Genomic DNA, 21,208 nt, shown 5'->3' on the forward strand with positions numbered 1-21,208 from the left:
TAAATTTTGACATGGAATTGTCCGTTACTAATACTCAATGTTGGCTTTAAGAAGCTTAAGAAAAGCTGGAATGGGGTATTAATACCTTCTGGGAAAATACAGTTTATTAGTGCCTTTGATTTAAATATAATTCATTATTAAGGAACGCCAATCTTACTAAACAATAGATTTGTTCATTTTTTAAATCACAAAGACATCAAGCCAAACTCTCATATTTTTGTCAACAAGCGATTATTCGTTAATAAACGGTTTTTCATTCTGTTCCTTGAACGTCGAGGGCAATAAATTATGAACCACCCTCGTATGTCACGTTGCTGTCTAAATTGACAGTTCCTCCTTATAAGAGTGAGGTTAAATTGTAATTTTATCGTTGCCAGTGTTTTTATAAACACTTTTCTAGATCCGCAACTGCTTTACCCAATGTGTGTTTGTTAGTTTTTGTAAAATTAGTAACCAGTGGGGCATAACAATAAATTATTTGGCCATCCTGTAGACCCGCGATGCAATGGCGGCGGCTATCATCATCACTCACTGTCAAAAATGGCCTCGCCGCGGACATTTCGTGGTTGACGTTTGAAAAGTCATTTTGTTAGTTGGCGTTTATTTTTTCCGAATCGGGTAAGTCCATCCCCAAGTTGGTATTTTTATTTGGTATCCGTTTTCCGGGTCGTTGTCGAATTAATAGTCGAGTTGTAGTGCGAATGCCTCCCGTCATCCGTGACAGCTGCATGGAGGCCGAGAGGGCCGTAGTCTGGCCCCGGGCGCTCTGTAATTATTTGCAAAGACAACTATTATTCACTGTTCAGAGCAGTGTTCGGGCGAGCTCTCCGGTATTTGATGGTGGGCGGCGTCCCCGCGCCGCCGCCCCCGTTAAATATTTCCACCGTCGAGCTCCGCTAAAGTCGTGTAGTTATTCAGATTTAATAATGTAAGAATGCAGGCGTGTATACGGCGGCATCGCGCGATGCATTTAAAACGTCCTGCACGCCCCTTTGCCGCCGTCGACCGCTCCCTTAATGGTGATTACGGAATAAAACGTTGCATAATTCCGATAGTAAATCATAAACGCGGCCAAAATCGTCGCCATTATTCGAAAGCGATCCGAAAAGGCCGCCCCGCGCCCGCCGAACACAGCAATATCGTAATTCACCGAGTGGCGGCGGTGGTCGCTGAAAAAAAAACAATTAATGAAGAACAATAACCGCGAATGCGATATGCATGACAAAGGCGGAGTGAATTGAAGAAGTCTGCATGAGAAAGCACCCAAATTAAAAAGATGGCCGGCTGGCGGGATTTCCTCAAACAGAAATGATGAAAATCATTAGGGGAGGGGGAGCACGAGTGCGCTCATAGAAAACACATCCGGATTAATTATTATTATTATAGTCCGCCGGGTGGCGAGAAACGAGAGACTTTACTAACATCTTCTTGTACGCCGCGACCCTCTTCAATTGCCGTTTATCCAATTTGTAACCCACACTAAGCGGTCGTCCATTCTTGCTCTTGCATTTACCCTAATTTCATCTTAAAAGTATCTTGTTCAGTTTCACGGTTCGAATTTTAAAACGCGACCGAGTGGACGAACACGTATAGTTTCTTATTTTTCGTCACCTTGTGGCACAGCTTCTGATGTAATTCCAAGGGTATAAGGGAATAATGTGCGGAACGAAACCCCAAACAACGTAAGGTATTGGATCCGGATCTGAAATTATTGGCAGCGCAACCTGAAAAGTGTATCAGGAACACGTTTCTTCTCCCGCGGTGTGGTTCCTTCTGGCGTAAAAGATGCGGTTATCCCGTAACTCGGTTAAATCTTCTCGAATAGCTTGTAAGTAGCTGGGAACGACTTCGGAGGCAAAGAACAAGCTCCAGTAAGCTGACGACTAACGCCTGGCGCCTCTCCTTAAGGTGCTTTGCTCCGGATTATGCGTCGCGGTACATAATCGAAGATTACAAACCGCAGTTAGCTCCGGAGATAATTTACACGGCGATGGCTTTTAGCCGGGCCGCCAAAAAGCCCGACGATTAGCGTAACACGCTTAGGAAGGCCCCGCCGAGTGACGGTGTAGCCGCCCCCGTGTGTAAAAATCATCGATTTTGGGATGTTTTCTTTGCGACTTTTAATCATCGCGATCTGTCTGCTTTGCAGATGGAACGTCTTTAATCTCCAGCGGATGGCCAAGGGCGGAATTAATATGAGATGTCGCCTCTCATCTTCCAGTCAAAGACGCGTTCTTTTGCTTTTATAATGTTTTTCAAAAAAGACGCCACACAGAGAGAGACGTCGCTCCGCCGTCACTGAAAATTAAAACAGTTCCACACAAGAGGAATCGCTCGATAAAGGAAGTCTAATCTGACACTTTATAACGGTTTGGCGAACCGGTGGGGCACCAGGTTCGGTATTTTATAAAAGTTAAGGGGACCGTGTCGTCAATCGATCAACCTCCAATCTTGTACCGTCCATCATGTTAAGCCAGCAACAGATGGCACGGACCGAATTTTTTTCACCTAACCAATCTGTTTTATGCACTTTATCCGTTCGAGATTGGTCCAGATCTCCGCACATTATTGGCGTTTTAGAAGATAATTAATTCTCGCCCGGCGCATCCACCAAATAGTTCACCCAAATTAAAATTTTGCCTGAATTAATTCTAAGAGTGCAAAAAAATACATGACTCGTACAAATCGATTCAGTACATCCTTATTATACGTTTACGATGGAATAAACACTCGGACGATTGTTTAAACAATTTATAAAAATTGTTAAAATTTTGAAAATTACGTTTTTGAGGTAAGGCATAATATATTTGTTTTTCCATGATCATTGGATTTTAGTGGTTTTTCCTCACTGAAAATAGTTAGCAAATATGGCAATTCAATCACTAGTGAGGAAATAATATTTTCTCACTAGTGAGCAAAGTGAATGTTTTGAGAGTTTGTGAATAGAGAGCGCCAAATATGTTGTACTGAAAGTTTTTTAAATCTATTTTTAAAATACTTTCTGAGTATTAGTAACTAAAGCTTGTCTTATTTTTGACTTATTTAAATTTGTAACCTGTTATTTAGATTTCAATTGACGAGAAAAACGTGAAATTGCTTGGGGTAAACTTCTGGAAAAATTCATGCTAAATGCATTATGTTGGTATCACTGATTAAACTAAAATCAGTAAACCTATCGCAACAAACACGCAAAGCCTAACAACATAACCTCTTTTGTTTGGAATTTTGTTGATCCACGTTTTGTTGTGAAAATTGTTTTCGTGAGTTCCCTGTTGGGATAATTTTGTAGAACTTATTTTTTCAATGATTTTAACAGTTATGAAAAATAGTAATGCAGATAGATGATGATAGATATGTACAGTTTATGTTAATATAACCTCATTTTTTACTCTTGTCATGTTTCTGTCATTTTGATTTATTTACGTTAAAAAATAATGATTTGCGGCATGATATTTTATGATCGTGGAAAAAATCAGATTCAATACGCTTGCTCATGCGGTTGGGGTCCTCGCCTTCGGCTCAGACGCCCAACTTCCGTACTCGTGATTAAATGCACTACTTTGCTCACTTGTATTGAAAATATCTATTAAAACAAAGGGAAAATTACGAAAAAAAAAATAAAATTAGAAAACATCCCGGCGCATCCACCATTTTTTGAACTAGTCATAAAAGTTCATTTACTGGTCCTGTTTGATTATGATTAAATTTTGAATACTTTATAACTGTGAAGTGTTAGAGGTGGAAGCCGTTATTGGGGATTTTGTAGGTCTGAAGCGAACGAGGACAATATCTTAGAAGTTGGCGAATTTGTTTGAAAATGAATAAATCTTGGCGGATGTTCCCTGCCAGGTGGCAAGTTGGTGCATTCGGTGTTGTAAACTAACTTAATATTCCGTCCAGGAGATGTGAAAGAGTCGGTCAAATAAATAAATTAGCGGTACGGACCGGGTTGATTTTGGGGCGAGACCTAACAAGAATAAAACAAGAAGATACGAGCGAAATTCTTCGCTTCCGACCCAACTAACACCGAATCCTTTTGCAGTTTTATGGATATCTGGTCGTGGCTGAAGGAAGTGGCAATATTGATTGTTGTGTACGAAATCACGGCGGCGGAAGGCGACCTTCTTGAGGTGAGTCCACTCAATTTCAGCTGGAAGCGACGAGAGCCGGGAAAAAAACGGCACGAACCGGAGAGGGCGTCCCTCTCCGTGGCCGTTCGACCGGCATAATTAAATTCCCTATCAATTCATCAATTTTACGAGTGCAAACGTTACGCTACGAAAGCGTCGACGTCGACGCCGCCGTCGTCGTTCCACAAATATTATGCCACTTTCAAGGTAAATCTTGCGTTTATTAAATCAACTCGAACAATGAGTTAATGCGGCCCAGTTTTCGCAGGTCGGAAATTAAAGTGTTTCATCACTTCGTTCGACGCAAGGCCCCCCCTGACTTGCTCGATAATGAGCCGACGTTGTGAATGCGGAATTTTTAACGTTATCGGACGTCTTTACACTTCACTACAATTTATTTTGACCTATGCCGGCGTGAAATTAGCGGAAAATGGCCCAGCAGCAAATTTTATTTCTCGACTCGAGCCTGAAAGATGCAGTGCCGACACGAAGGCACGATTAGAAAAATGACCGCTTTATTCAGAGCAAACTGTTTTTTTAGGTGTGCCATTAAGGCTTAAACGAAATCAGCGTGTAACTTCAAATGGATCACTTTAATCTTTACTTGGCATCTACACGACTCAGCATAAGTTTTTGCTAATTCTTTTCTTGGTACTTAAACGGTGAAATGTAAAGAACACCAAAAATAGTAACTGCAGTTTACTCGCTCGGATCAATTACGCCACTCGCCTTCCCCTCGTGACACAAAATCATCCTCACGAGTAATAGCCATCATTATCCGCTCATTGAATAATATGCTATTATGTAAACAAATGTTAATTACTTTGACATGACAATCTACATATTTTAACAATTTGGTTATTTTTGGTTTTCTTAGTCTTTTTGCAGATTTTTTTTTAAATAAAGAAACTACAGTGTGGACAAAATAAAATGATACATTTTAGTTGATTGCAAACGGCTCTAAATCTGAAGTTTTAAATATGACACCTGTCAAAAAAGTCATAAGATCATGGTACGTATTAGTAGTACATAAACTTGCACTAAGTGAGGACTAAAAGACAACACTGGCAAGAAAAAACTGAATTAATATGATAAAATTATGCAACACAAAATACATAATAAACTATAAATACTTTAATAGTAACCATAGAAAGAGTAAAATTTCAGACAGACTTCCATTGGCGAAAAAACATTGTCCCACTTTATTTTGTCCACAACTGTAGGTTACTTGCTTATGGAAATACTAATCATGTGATAGGAAAAACTAATAAAATAGAAGTGGTATATAAAATATTGGTATTTTCCATGTTCCATGAGAATTCTGTCAAAATTAGTATAATAAAATGTAAATTTTCCTATTTTATTATCAATATTTACGCGTGTTTTCCTCCTAAATCAAAACACCCAAACCACCATGTTATTCGACACTCGGTAAAAAAAAAGAACTTGAACATCAATAATTAAACAAACTTTGTATTTTACATTCCGCAAATAAAAAAACAAAGTATCGACTAATGCCTGAACGAAATACCCGGTTTAATTCGTTCTTTTTGTGTAATTCAATTACTCCCGTGTTCACCTATATGCGTGGTCGTTTCGTCTTTTTTATTTTATGTTTAACATCGAATTTTATGATGGGTTTTCCGTTTTTACTACGATCGAATTTGGTGGACCGAATATGTTCGGGGGGCACATCATGTATCGTGGAAAGGGTGCAAGTAAATAACCGTTTGCATTAGGGAAATGTACACGTGGAAAAGTGGAGGGCGCGAGACGGAAGGACCTTGCAGGATTTACGACCACTTCAGGCGATAAGTCACACCAATAAGGCCAAAATGTATATTGCGCCGCCGGGGCCATCGGAAAGTTCAATATTTTCATATACAGGGATGGGGGACGTACATTAGAGGATGAGGGCCGGATCACTGCAAAATTATCGGAACCCGGTCCGTTCAGGTTTAAACCTGCACAACGACAAAAGTTGTCTTATTGTGAAAATCTTAATGCCCCTTGTCTTTAGGCAACCAAGTAATCAAACCAACTTACCCTTCCCTTATTACGCTATATATTTTAGGTGGTAAATTTTACAGCCAACTACCATCTAAGAAACATTTCTAATAACCTTGCATTTAATAATTATCTTAGTTATTAGTGGCTGTGGTTTTGTCGGTTGCAGTTTTATCGACATTTTACTGCGGTGCGCCGAGAGCGCCATCAAGTGTTTAAATGCAAATTTTATGGATGTGGTCGTCGATGTCAACGTTTTGTAATTTTTACAACGGCGGAAATTAGATCGTCGAGGCAAGATGAAAACTGCGCCGCTAATGTTGCCGGCTCTATTAGTTTACGACCAGATTATTCGCTCGTCGAAAAAGTGACTCTTTTAATTTTTCACTGGAACGTTTCACGAGATTACGAAATTGTAACAGAAGAATTATTTATTGCGTAATTCCGCCATCTCAGGACTTTTCGGCTTCAAGTCACGTGCGCCTCAATAATGAATCGAACTGTAATCGTTTCGGGGTGAATTATTCAAAGAGACCAGCATGCCCACTGTCAATATTTAAAAATAACCGAGGAAAATTTAATCTGGTCTATATTGTTTATTTACTTTTCGATTCCGCCGAGATAAAATTATTACGGGAGTCGGATCGTGGAATATGAGTATTAATATTTTGGCAGGACCTGTAACACGTTGCCTTTGGAATATTACGTAATAGGAGAAAATGAAGAGGATACAGAATACATTTTCAACACAATAGCGATCAAGAAAGTTTTGATGAAAATTCGCCGCTGACATGAGGGGGAAATGGGAATCATTTTACGCGGGTAATATGTAATTATCGATAAGTGTGCTGGTTTTACCCCTACTCGCTAACGACTACAGGTTTAAAAAATAACCACAAAGGAGAATCAAACTTGTGTCATCTACGATGTATCAGAAACAACAACATTTAATGGGTTCGCCAATATCGGTGATGGAAGCTTGACAGTTGAAGCAGATAAAATAGTAAACTGTACATCCACACGTGCCAACCATGTTTCGTCGAAAAACAAAAAACACTAACAAAAATTTGAGCAAGATTTCTGTTTGTTGAAGTTTGAAGACTGTTAAAGATCTCCTTCGGTACATACATATTTGCTTTTTAATTCAACTGGTATAACATTTTAGAACAAGGCACAAGAGACAGTTGCAAACGAAGCAACGATAGTAAATTGTACACGCACGCGTACCAGTCGTATTTTGTCGACAAACAAAAATCCCTAAAATTTTGTTGGAGCAAAATTTCTGTTTGTTTAAAGTCTGAAGACAATTACTCAACTCCTCCGGCGCATTCTTTTTTTAATTCAGGTGTAAGAGAGTGAGCGAGTGTAAATCATCTCCGATAAGAAACATTGTCTTTCTGCGCCTAGATTTAATGTATTTGGCAAACCTCGAATTGAAACTTAAACAATAACTTCAAGTTTGGTAAGAAAGACGAGTGCGGAAGCTGAAAGCCCCTCCTTATCTGGGGGAAAAAATCAAATTGATTCGGCTGAAAGAGGGCTCGGATGTTCCGGTCTAAACGCGGAACGACTCCTAATAATTCTTATCACTTATCACTATTTCAGGAGGGGGTGTTTTAATGTTGGATGGGTCCGTTTAAAAATTGACCCTCGGCCGGGAGCGGTGCAGCTCGAAAAATGTCGAATGCAGCCGCCTCGCGTGAAAAAAGCGTTTCCGATTTATCGACGGGGCGGGTCCGGGCGGGGGTGGTGGTCCCGTGGCGGGAAGTCGGTGTAAGTTTTATGCAAAAATAAGAGCCGAGAAACATCTGTTGCTAAAAATGCGGAATATTAATTCTAATATCCGCGCGTTTAAATATGGCCCATAAACTGTCGGGAGAGATGGCGGCCTCCGGAGCTTTTTATTTTCCTATTACCGACGGCTAAATTATTGTTTTACTTAAGACTCGCCTGTTTAATAATTGATAAGATTACACGGACGGGGGCGCCGCCGGGCGGACGGCGTGCGCGTCCCGCCTGAAAAATAAACAAGGGAGGGCGCAACGACGCAACCCTCTCCGGTAATAACGCACGGGAACAATAACGCACGAGACGGTGGAAAAGCCGGCCAGAACCGAATCTCCCGCCATCCCGGACTCGGCCAAAATGGCGGCGCTAAGTGTTCGACTCCGGGGGGGCTAATGGAGGGGCCCGGTCCCCGCCGCCCGACCGCTAATATACGCCTCCGACCTAAAATACGACGACGACAACGCTCACCTACAAGTTAATTATACAACTGCTAAGAGGACCTGTTCAGGACAACACTTTTTTTCAAGGATTTTGACCTGTTTTTAAAGGTTATTCACGAGAGGGGTATTTCTGAATTTCTTTTTGCCGCAACCCTTTATACACATTGCAACAATATCTTGATTTCAAATTTTGAAAATAATTATAACTGAATCCACGATGGCTCTTAGTCCTGTCTCTTTGACGTTAAAGCAAAAAATCTTTGTCTATTCGAAAATTTTGTTTTTACAATAATGATGAAAAAACTGACACGCTTCTCATTTATGGAGAGTGTGGAAAGAATTCTGTCGCCTCTGCGGTTGTTTACAAGCCGATGGTCGACACTTCGAACACCTTTTGCATTAACTTGATTTGTTAATTTATTTGTTGAATTTTGATTAAATACAGGTTATCTGTCAATCTGATATTTTTTTACAAATCTACCCAACTTACTTTGATTTCTAATTTAAAAGAAATAACACATTTGATTTAGTAGTTACTGCTATTGGTATTGTTGGTTGCGGCAAAATAAAAATTCAGAAGTACCTCTCTCGTGAATAACACTGTATGTAAAGCCAATGATTTAGCTTACCAAGTCAAAATTTGCAATTGTGCCACCAGGGTTTGATGCGCTGACAGGTACATCTGTACCTTACCTTAGTGCAAAAACTGTATAGGTAAATTAACAGTTAATATCAGAAAACTAACAAAAATTTTCTATTGTTTGTTCATAAAGATCTTTCATTGTTGTTTTATTTTTATTATTAATAAAATCTTGGTTATAACACTTAAAACATCCATGCCAAAAACAACCGTGATATTGATACACGGTATTCGTTTTTTCATCAAAATCATCAACTTTTGATTCACATATTTTTACTTCACCATCGTTTAATGCATGTTTTATATTTGGATTATGACAACTATTCAACCAAAAAATTGGTTGTTGAAAAGATTGATCTTTTTTCAGATTATCATACCTTTAAAAACAGGTCAAAATCCTCGAAAAAAAGTGTTGTCCTGAACAGGCCCTCTTAGTAGTTATACACATTGGCGACGAGCGGAGCCGCCACCGACGCAATTAGAATTGAACACCCCGAGAAGCGCCCCTAATTCTGACAAATGCACCGCGAAACTCTGACGTTCGTCTAATCGGGGTACCGCCGCGTCCGGGGACGCTCTCGGCGGGGGAGAATTTTTCAACATCGACGCCCCAGAATGGAAGCGATCTATCCTAATTATTAAATGGGGGAAGAGGGCGATGGTGATTTGATTGATATTTGCCACAGGGTGATGCGCTTTGTCCGAAAGTGCGAAATCCGGAGGGAAATTGTGCGATTAGATGCGGTTTCACATCTACAACGGCGGACCCGTGTCCTTTTCTAATTTCAACAATATTTTGCGTTGCTCTACACTGAAGAAGTTCACGTTTTGGATAATTTAGAGCCGACAAAAAGTGTAGATCGATCCCACAGAACCAATAAATTAAATACAGTGTGGAATAAAATGATTTAGATCTAGTTACCTTTGCATTACCCTTGTAAAAATACGAAATGCCGCTCTACAAAAAAAAAAAGAAAGCCTAACCTCAAAATATTCCAAAATTCCAAATGTGATTTATTGCGAAGGGATGATATGAATGCAAAGTAGAGATTGAAATTAAAAAGGAGCTAACAAAAGCAAGTCACAGCTAGTGTTGAAAGTGGCCACCAACGTTTGTTAATTCAATTTAGTAAATTGTAACAATTGTCAATTCGATTGATGACATTTATTGACAGAACTAATAGTTCGGCACTTCAAAAAAAAAAGTAGAGCGGTACAGGAAAATTTACATGTGCAAAAATTCCAAAGGTAACTAGATGTAAATCATTTTATTCCACACTGTATAAATAGCGTTAGTACTTTATAAAAAAGCCAAATTTTAACTTTTTCTGTTTACAAAGAAATTTCAAGCAAGTTGAAGAAACGAATTTTCTAATTTCACCAAAATTTTTCGTTAGTCTAGATTGAAGAATGAAGATTTTGGCTCAACAATAACTGTAGATAGAACTACCAGAATCAGTAAATTAACTTAGTATTAGTGGATTAGATGATTTTAACTCCTTTTAAGAAATTTCCCACTTCGCCTAGGCCTAGGCAAAATAGTACCATGCGATCGAAAATAAAAAAAATCGATAAGGCCGTGATTAATACGCTTGAGTTGGCAACACGTAAAAATTTAATTCAAATGTCATTACAATAGTAATTGTCATTATTAATTATTGCATATTAAAATTTGTTTAGTTTAGAGCAAAAAATTTTCATTGTGCAGTTCAGAAATGGAGAAAGACTTGAGAACGGCGAATGGTCCTATTCGACACCTCGAGTTTGAAGAATTTCAACAAAAGTTTCCGGACTTTCAAGGCACTTACCAACAACTTGCCTTGATTATTTTGTTTTTCCATACCTGAAAAACAACGTCTTCAAAAACAGGCCTGGCACAATTCCCGAATTAATGCAAATAATTACTGATAACTGCAATTTAATTGATGTCCCAACTTTGCGAAGGTCATTTGAAAACATGAAGCGAAAAGTAACATTTTCTTGTAAAGAATACCATTGGAGCTCTTCATGTATAACCCTTTTACTTACACAATGTTTGAGCTAGTTAGTAATAAACATAAACTTTATCCTGGAAAGAATATTTGTTCGTTGATGTCATTGATCAATTTTGTATTTACCAAAATTTGATCGCATTGTAGTCATTTACGGCGTAACATTTTGTCTTTTTGACTTCTGAATATTGATTGCTAGTTTCGATTTATAAATAAGCTGCGTGCTCACCGTTGAATAAAGGCGCAGGAGTTTTAAATCTCATTGTTTCATTGCACTAGATGAGGAAATTCTTTTACAACCGACAGATCACACATAATTCACCCCTTTATGAAAATTAAGATTTCAACGTTCACAAAATCGCTAACCTAACTTTTAAGACTGACAAAGTCGAGGTCGCAACTGGGCTTATTATTTTTAATTGATTCGGTTTTTACAACGATGTTTCGACGGAATAAAACAAAGTTTTTGAGGATTTGTGATCGTCACTAAAGATTCATATTCATTGAGTTGCAAAATATCCTACCGAGTGACAAGGTCACTTACGTCATTCAGTTTATCGGGGCATGTTCATTTGATGTTATCGCAGTATTAAAAGAAAATGTACGGTGTGTTGCATATTTCATATTCATATTTGTCTTGCAGATTTACAGCACAAACAAAAAAGAACATTATCTAGGATCCGGTATGTCTAAAAAAAAAATCGTTATGTAAGTAATAACTCAGTTGGCCACGTCCATCATAGATGTGGAAGAAATTGATGAAGAATTTGTACAATTGTATTTGTCAATTCTTAAAAATGTGCAATCACTAGCAAGAAAAATTGAGCAGTTTATCTTTACTGTGTATAAAAAGTGAAGTGAATAATGATTCGGAGCGTGATTGCGGCTATGACAGTTTTTCTTAAATGAAATTTGGAAGAAACAATACAACGTGACCAAGAATGACTGAATCTGTTGGTAACAATGAAAATTTGAATGATTTTGGTATGACTGTAGTCTAAACGCATTTCCGGTTGTCAGGTTTGACAGAGTTGACAGTCGAATTTGACGTTTACCATCAAAGGGTCATTTTTGTAATAGCAATAACATACCTGACATAACCTAAAAAAAATTTAATGTCTTTTCAACTTAAAACATCCGGTCAGTGCCAATTACGAAACAGAAAAACACCAATATTTTTCAATTGTTTCATTGCCAACAGACTCAGTCATTGTTGATCACGCTGTATTAATTATTAGTGCAAACAAATTATGTCATTATAAATAATCTCTTCAGATTATTGTTATTCGTCATGAATTGTAACAAATATTCTAAATAAGAGAATACAAAAAACCTATGAATTAGTGACAGTTAGTCTTTAATTCGAACCAAACTACAAATAATCTACTTTAAGTAACCCATACTTTTTTATACAGTATAATAAAACATTGAACAAAATCTGTCGTAAACACAAGAAAAAATTTTGCATATCGTTTTCGTCAGGAGAAGAATGATGATGTTTGGGAGCATGATAAAGAGTGTATTGATGTACGGGGCAGAGATTTGGGGATGGAAGGAACAAGAGGAGGTAGAGAGAGTGCAAGAAAATTATGTGAGATGGGTGCTAGGAGCGGACAGAGAAATGTTTACATAGTGAAGGAAGAATGCAAGGGGAACAGGCTGAGAGTGAAAGCAGGAAAGAGAGCGGCAAAGTTTGAGGACAAAATGTATGGAACGGAAGAGTGCCGGATACTAACGGAATGCTGGAGAGAAAAGAAAAAGAACACGGAGAAGAAGCAGGAGAGAGAGAGAGGAACGAGTATGCTAGTGAAGAAGTGGAAAGATTGAGAGCAAAAGGAAGATGGATGAATGTAGAGCTGAGTGAAAGGGACAAAGACATTGATAAGCAAGAAAGAAGAGAGAGAATCAAATAATCCAGATACAAGGAGTAGTATGAGAGATGAATGAATGAATGACAGGGGAAATTCCGGAGTATCTGGGGAGAGAAAGTGCAAAAGAAAGAAAAATGATAGCGAGATTTAGATGTGGGAACAAGGAGAGAGAAAACAGGTACTCGTATTGGACGGAAGACGGAAGACGGAAGGGATATAGGATGGATGAAAGAGATATGTACAAGGAGGGACATAATGTAAAAACAAAGGGGTGGGGGTTAGAAAGAGAAATGTTATACAGGGTGTCCCCAAAAAAGAAGACGAGTCCATAACTCCGTTATTTATCAGAAGATTTTAATTATCTGTACACCAAATTAAATGGTTGTTAATAGGCTACAAAATGGCCTAATAAATTCAAGTATAGCCCTATGGGCTTCAAGGGTAAACTGTCAAAATATTTTTTTTTTAATGGGAATATATATTTTTTTCTACCAATTCTGATAGAGATTTATATTCTGAAAACAAAAATGTATCACAAATATACACTTAAATACCAAAAATTAAAAAAAAAATGTAAAAAAAACGCTACTATCGTCTATGTTCCATTTTGCGCTAAACATTGGCGGCATATCTGCGCAACACCACATGTTATTATTTATCATTTGTTTTTCCAGCTACCTTAATTTGGTTATTACACTGTAACGCAGTGCATTTTGATAGCTTTTCGCTTGATGCTCGTCATTTGTTTCAAAAGTTGGTGTTATTTTTTTTAATGTGAAGTTACACTTGTGATACATTGTTGTTTTCAGAATTAAAATCTCTATCAGAATTACTAATAAAAGGTACGTAATCCCATTTGAAAAAAAATATTTTGACAGTTTACCCTTGAAGCCCATAGGGCTATACTTGAATTTGTTAGGCCATTTTGTAGCCTATTAACAACCATTTAATTTGGTGTATAGATAATTAAAATCCTCCGATAAATAAGGGAGCTATGAACTCGTCTTTTATTTTGGGGACACCCTGTATATATTTTTTTAGAATTGTTATTTTTTAGACAAAGCTGTATGCAGGAATCGGAAAGCCCGTAGGGCAAATAAAACCTATTTTTTATTTACTTTAAGTAAACATTGATCAAAATCTGCCATAAACACAAGAAAAAATTTTGCATATCGTTTTCGTTTAAATTCCACATGCTAAATATCCTGCACAACATTAAATTTGTGGAAATTTTCACGTAGACACATTTGTCCAAGTACAATCGTTTACGCACCGGAAACCGTGTCCTTTCTGTGACTCGGCCGCTATTGTCCTGGTATTTTCCGACCAGCCAGCTTTAATCACATGTTTATTCTGGCATCGAGTCTACCCCTTTGTCGAAGGACCTCCTTCGCTCTCGTTACACAACGCACCGCTCTATTAGCCGAAGATCTTTGGACCTCGCTGGTTGTTCGGAAAGTAGGGCGCGCCTCGAAAATACCTATTTGGCGAAATTTACAGCTCGCCTCTTCGTCGGCTTCCTGACAGGACGTAAAGTAGCGAACGTTAAGTTTTGGTAGCGATTCGAAGCCGGATGCGATTCGTTCAAATTGTGCAAATTCGCCCCGACAAGACGCGCCCTTTATTAACCGAAAACTCGCCGAATTTGGGTCACGTGACGGTGGCGGTATCGAGCGTCAAGCCGGGACCATTAGTGCCGTTATTTATCGTAACGATTGTGATATTCGGGCAGTTTTCCCTATTCCGAACGGGGCGAAGAAGGAGGGGCGGCGGGAGCGCCCCCTAGCCCTTTACAATATCCATACTTGTAGCGGGCGACGTCTTTGTTCGTAATCCTTTTCATTAATTGGATTAGAGGCTGCCGGAAGGGGTATTAAGTGACGGCGTTTTCGCCAGCCGCGTATTCAACAGTTATCCGTGTCTTATACGCCAACCGCCACCTTTTGTTGTCTACCTGCCTAAGCTCGAAATTATTCACGAATTAAAGTCGTCGCGTTGTTTCGTTCTTGCAGTCCTTCCGGCCGAAAGAAGAGAATCCGCCGGAGCTGAACCAGTTCTTGCACTCCGTTCTGGAGCACAAGACCGACTTCGACGCCGTCAAACAGGCGGCCAGGAAGTACCAGAAGATGAAAAAGGACGTCGGATACTTCAGCTACCCCGAACCCTTCGACAACACCCTAGACATCTACACCGTACCTCTCTCCTAAACTGTCACCTTCGCATTCTTTAATGAGGATTTTCAGGGGTACAGCGGGTACAAGACTGACAACAAGAGACACATCCCACGTCACAGTCCTGACAGGAGGTTCAGAAGTTTCGATTCGTTGCAGCCCAGACTCCACCATGACAAGTTTCACAGGTTCAGAAGAAGGATCAAGAAGCGCATGGCAGAACAAGCTCTTTTGAAATCGGAACAGAGAGACGAAGTCAAGAAGAGCATCCCCGAAGAGATTATAATGCTTCAGTCGGAAGATGACAGTATCGAGAAGCGCAAGCCGTCACCGATGGTTGCGCAACCAAGAGTATCCAAAAACAAGAAGCACATACCTTCGCAGATATTCATAGAACCAAAACCTGAACCGGTGGCGAAACGTTCCCCAGATGAGATAGTTGTGGAGTCTGACGGAGAAACCGGTAAAGTCAGCGAGGGAGATTTTAAAGAGTCGCTGAAGGAGAAGAAGCAAGCGATGGATTTCAACAGCGCAGTACACAGAACGTACAAGAGCCATCCCGCGAATAGGATGCGGAACGACATGAGGAACAACAAACAAGGAGATTTTTACTATGTGGACTTGGAGAATGAAGCCGAAAAGGGTATGGACAGGTATAATGATAAGAGACGATTCGGATGGCTTCCTCGTAGACCACACTTCTACTACAACCGTGATGGTCACAGGTTTCGTCCATACATGGGAAGACCTAGACCAAATGCGGACTACCCTCAGTACGATTTAGATCCTCATCATTCTTTAAACGACGAAGTGGCCTTCGAGAAGGCCCTCAGCTACGAACTCGAACCGAGATCTCGAATGACCGAAGAGAACTACAACAATCCAGACGGAAACAGTTTGTATTCTGTCGATGAGGGACGCCCTGACAGTATTGAACCGCTCTATCCCCAATCAGGTTACCAGGCGAGGTATCAGAACGGCAGGTACGACTATCCGCCGCAAGACCCTGACGCTGTCACCAACGAGAGATTTTTTATTGACGAAAACAAAAATCTGAAATCGGTTGATACGACCACCACCGAGGGTACGACTAGTACCACCACAGACAACGCGAACAAGGATGGGAAGGGCAACGAGAAGATATTGAAGCAAGTGGGACCTGGATTCATCGAGATTGCCAAAACTCGAAGAGATGAGCCCTTGATCGATGACGAACCTGTCGCTTTGGCTAAGAAATCTTTGGATATCAGCGAAGGGGAGATAAATGCGAAGGAGAATGAGCAAGAGAAGGAGGTGTCAGAGACGGATAAACAACACTCGTCTATATTGGCGAAACATTCTCTTCATCCACTGAGAGTGAAAGATACGTCGCACGAAGAAGCGGAGGAGGCAGTTGAAGCAAATGCAGATGAAGAAAGCTTGTCTCGTCCTCTCGAGGCGAGAGAAATCGAGAGCAGGGAGGATGCGGATGAGGCGTTTAAGACTCGCAAGCTTCAATTTATCGACGACGAAATGGCGAGTTTTTACAATCAAGACGAGGATTACGAGGAAATACCGAATCGTCCAAGACGCGACTTTCTCGATGCTTTGGGGATGAAGAACGAAGAAGAATACTCCGAAGATAATCCGTACAAAGACGTGATCGACTCAAACAACACAGACGTGCACAACGACACACACATACATAACGCCACAGTTAAAGGACACTCCTGTTTGCCCACCACACCTAGAACCACCACGACCCGCCACCAACAGGAAGACGTAAAAAATATTAAAAACATACTCGAAGAACAGAAGGATGCAGGTGGGACGTCTAACTGCAAAGATAAGAAGGAACAAAGTCGTCCAAAGAAGTCGTCTGACTTTGATGACTTGTTCGAAGGCAACGACGTGCGAGAAGCGCGAGATGCAAACAAGGAGATGGAAACGAAGATCTTGCAAAACAAAGAGAAAATCTACAATTCGCAGGGCAAGTTTAACAACAACCACGTGCAAATTAGGCAAGAGAGGACGATGCCCAAATGGCAGGAGGAGCCAGCGATGAAAATAAACAAGAATGACTTGAAGAAGTCGATAAAGATTGCGCACAAGATCAACAAAAAGGAAGACATCTACTCTGCAGACTTGGTTACGACACCTTCGTCGACGACTGTTTGCACAGATTCTGAAAATGTCAATGTAAGTAGGTGTGTTGTGTTGACGAGATTTTGACAAAGCGATGTTTAAGTCGACGTACGAGCAAGCCGCCCACCAGATGGACGTGGAGAATGAGAAGTTGGCTCAAGTCGTTAATGGACACTTGGCTTCCAAAATCGTGTCGACGGTTTTTGAAGAGTTGCGGAAGAAGAACTCTTTGAAAGCTAAATTTTACTCGGGGTTGTCAAGAAAACACGTGAACTATGCCGGAACTGTAACAACTCTCTTTTGTCTGTTTGGGGTATGAGTAAAAATTGTGTTTCAGATCGATTTTGATATTTTCAAGGCGAACGAAACTGAAGACGTGGACGAGGCTCGACTGCTCTTGGGCCAAATCACCAAAGTCCTGAACAGACTAGTTTTGAACCAGATAAGACGCAGGCTGTGTCAGCGCTTGCCAGATGAACTGAGAGATTACCTGGATATTCTTCTCAACGTCAAGAACAGGCTTGAAACTAGCAATTTCGAGCCCAACACGCAACAAGGAGACTTTCTCTTCACTTACCAAAGCGACAAACCTGAGCCTCCCTTCGACGTGAAGAGACTGCAAGAGATTATGGTTCAGTTGGAAGCGCTTCTGTTGAGTTACCACAACATGAACGAAGATTGTCAAAATCGGGCCGAACCTGTCAAGGAGTACATCGAGAACCACGTGAACATGTTGAAGCAGATCGTCAGTTGTCCGAGTCACACTTGCGATGACAACAAACAGGGCGAGGCTAAAAGAGACACTCCGGCGTTTCACAGCGACTTGATCGAGAAGCAGTTGGAGAGCGTGGGTTTGGGGAAGAGACACCAGTTCATACCGAATTTTGACATAAATCAGATAATCAAGACCAAGCTGAAGGACAGCGGGTGGAAGAGCGACAGGAAGAGGGACGTCCAGAAGAGTCACAAGTCCCAGCAGTACAGGAGGCTGCAGTTGGCGGCGGAAAGGATTAGAGAGAAGAGGGAGAACGATAAGAAGATCGGGGAGATGTTCGGTGGCAAGTCGAAGAGATCAGCGAAGAAGCCAGAGATAGATTACGAAGAACCGGTCGTGTACAGTTTAGGGTAGCTTGGTAGATTTTCTTTTGCATCTGTATCGAATATATTTTATTGGCGATTGGTCGTTGTGTTTCAAATCACGTCGAATCCACACCTTAAGTCGTTATAATTGCATCACGAACGTATACCGTTGGGAGGGGGTTAGCGGAAACGAAAAAATCTCATCAAATCCTTGACATTCCATTAGTTCGAGATTATGCCACGAACAAACAACACCACAAATCCCTCTCCCTCACCTATCAATTTATCGAATGATCGCTGATGGGGAGCGGGGGCGGCTCCAAAGTTTATTTAATTATTGACGGAAGCGGGGTAATTATGTTTTAAAAGGATAAGCAAAGTTTCGGATTTTAAATCGCGTAATCCAGCCTGATCCCCTTCCTGCTTTTATTGTTGTTGGTATTTTGTGTAGAAGAAGGCGCAAAGGCAATCCATACAAATAATCTCCGAGAATGTTTAGTTCGGTTGGAAGTTTTCCAGTAACGAGCGTAACAAGCCGGAAACTTGGATTTATCTACTTTGGTTCATTTTCTAAAAATAATACCCAGTGAATAACACGGAGCGAATCGCACCTGGGTCCTTGCTTAACTGTATCCCGCCCGCAGGACGCTCCCAGGACCGTTCCAAGTTTTTTCCAATTATCGGAGGAATTGACAAGAAGTGACAACGCGGAACGAGCACGAGCAGCAGGGTGGGACCGGACATTTTAATGCCGCCGCCACATAATTTCTTTAAGGAAGTTTGACGGTGTTTTGCGAGAGCGGAAGAAAATGTTCGATGGGAAAAGCTTCTCATTAGTCGATCGGGGATCAGCCTGCGACAGATCGATGTAAATGGTCTGGAGTTGTGAATCCGGAGGAGCTGTCAAGGCGGGTTTAATTAAAGCGAAAATAATTCCGCGTCGAGGAGCATTCGTACAAATAATAAAAAAGGATAATGAGGTTGTTTGGTAATTTTTTGCGGTATGTGGATGAGGGCAGGCTTGGAGTTAATTAACAGTTTGGAAAACGGGTCGGCGGCGGTGCAAAAAGCGTCCGTCGTTGAAAAGGCGCGAGGCGAGCGTCGAAGGCGTCCCTCTAAGACAATGGCAGGGAAATGAACGGCGGCGTATCTCTCAGGAAGCATATTGTGAGGCGGCAACAAAGCGGCGACACCGACGCTGCCTGCCATCTGTGTTCCGTTGGAAAACTTAAACAAAGAGCCGCATAACCAATTGTCAAACCTGACGCACTATAAAACTCTATTTTTAAAAGTGCAAAGGGATGTTTACGCCGATAGGGCGCGGGAGAGGGTGGCCGTCATTTGTACGGACTGGTATCGCTAACGTAGTTTTTAGAGACGATGCTACATTCACTAATCGTAAAGTTCGTTTTATATTGAAACGGCTACGTGACAAAACGGGGCTTATCTTTACAAAACATCGCCATAGTATGTACTTTTCACTAAAAATACTGCTAGGAAATGTTGGACGCCAGTTTATGATGATGAAATTTGTGTATCGCCGATAAAAGTTGCCGCCGCTGAAATTAACGAATTTCTGAAACGACAATGCGGGCCCGAAGGAGATGGAGAGCTCCTGGAATACCGGAAAAGGAAAGATAACGCCAGAAACAAAACCCGAGGCGGCTTTTTAATCATTACCGACAAATACTTTTTGCACAAACGCTGAGACTCCCTCATTACCGATTCGGCACGACGAAAGCTAAGCCCAGAGTACCATTGGAGTCCACTTCAGGTACTTCAACAGCACCGAAGAAAAACTTCTTCTCTAAGTAATAAATGGAAAAGAATTCTACCCTTTACCGACTCTGATCAGATCTTACATATCGGGTGTTCATTTAAAAGTTGGCGTTGAAGAGTCGATTGTGAACGCACCACGGATTACAGATCAGATGTTTGTGTTTTGAGTCTGCAGACGGACAAGTGGTGCGTTCACAATCCACTCTTCAACGCCAACTTTTGAGGAGAAATGAAATGAACACCCGATAGAATTAGAAGCAATAGTGATCTGAAAGATCAGAAAGCTCGATCACGTTTATATCTGGACGTTTAGATCTGGACTGATGAGATGATGAGAAACAAGTTCGTCACGAGGGTACCACCACCCATTTCAAGATGGCATCTATGGTTCGATCAAGAAGGTACATCTTGTTTTGTCTACACAATGTGGACATTTCCTGCGACAAGTTGCGTAGATCGTCTTTGCAGAAATTATTTTTTCTTTTGGATCATTTCTGCGTACCATTTGCAAACATGAACAAAACCAAAGGTCTTAGATCTTACTTAACGTCCAATCAAAAAATCTGTGGTCGGGCAGACGGTGGTTTTCTCTCTCTTCTACAATGGCAGCTCGTCTTTCTAGTTAGTATTTTCTTATTCTGTAAGTGTGTTTTTTTAATAGTTATTTTACATTATTATGATGTTATTTTAATTATTGTTCCTTACATTTTTGACCCTTTTACTAAATTTAGGTACCGACTTTTATTTTTTTCCCTTTTATACAGGGTGTCTCAGCTAAGACTTTCGAGCCTAATATCTCGGTTATTTGCCAACGGATTTTTATGAAATTTAAAATGCAGATTTTAGACCGTGAAGGTTCAATTAGTAATAATAAAATTACCTCAAGTTAAAAAATGTAATTTTAACACATGTTTCCTTTATCGAAAATTATGAGCGATTATTAGTAGATTGTTAAACATTAAAAAATAGGGGTCTACACAAACAATTAAGTAAATCACTTGTCTGATTCAACGAAAAGATTAGATTTTGTCGTTAAAAATTTCATGTAAAATTTGAAGGTATTTGAGCAGTTACCTTTTGAAACAATTGATGATTAATTGCCAAGCAACATTTTGTACACCCTTTAAAGTCTGTCAAAATTGGGCGCGCTTTATTAGAAACGTCAAATTGTGAAAATTTATTGAAAA

General features: G+C 40.3%; 1 protein-coding gene across 3 annotated transcripts in view; it reads left to right on the forward strand.

Moving 5' to 3' along the window:
• Positions 1 to 18,342, forward strand: part of LOC138123106 (uncharacterized) — a 107,922-nt gene extending 89,580 nt beyond the window's left edge. The window contains exons 1-7 of one of the 3 annotated variants that reach the window (XM_069037637.1): positions 489 to 618; positions 4,043 to 4,130; positions 14,880 to 15,059; positions 15,111 to 15,933; positions 15,994 to 17,216; positions 17,266 to 17,448; positions 17,500 to 18,342. In XM_069037637.1, the coding sequence (XP_068893738.1) occupies positions 4,047 to 4,130; positions 14,880 to 15,059; positions 15,111 to 15,933; positions 15,994 to 17,216; positions 17,266 to 17,448; positions 17,500 to 18,291 (3,285 nt within the window). In that variant the 5' untranslated portion in view covers positions 489 to 618; positions 4,043 to 4,046 and the 3' untranslated portion in view covers positions 18,292 to 18,342. Of the gene's footprint in view, positions 1 to 488; positions 619 to 4,042; positions 4,131 to 14,879; positions 15,060 to 15,110; positions 17,217 to 17,265; positions 17,449 to 17,499 lie in introns of those variants that run through there. The other 2 variants (XM_069037635.1, XM_069037636.1) reach the window with 2 other exon arrangements.
• Positions 18,343 to 21,208: the final 2,866 nt, after the last annotated feature.

The sequence above is a fragment of the Tenebrio molitor genome, chromosome 2 (genome assembly GCF_963966145.1).
Source record: "Tenebrio molitor chromosome 2, icTenMoli1.1, whole genome shotgun sequence".
NCBI classification, from domain to species: Eukaryota; Metazoa; Arthropoda; class Insecta; order Coleoptera; family Tenebrionidae; genus Tenebrio; species Tenebrio molitor.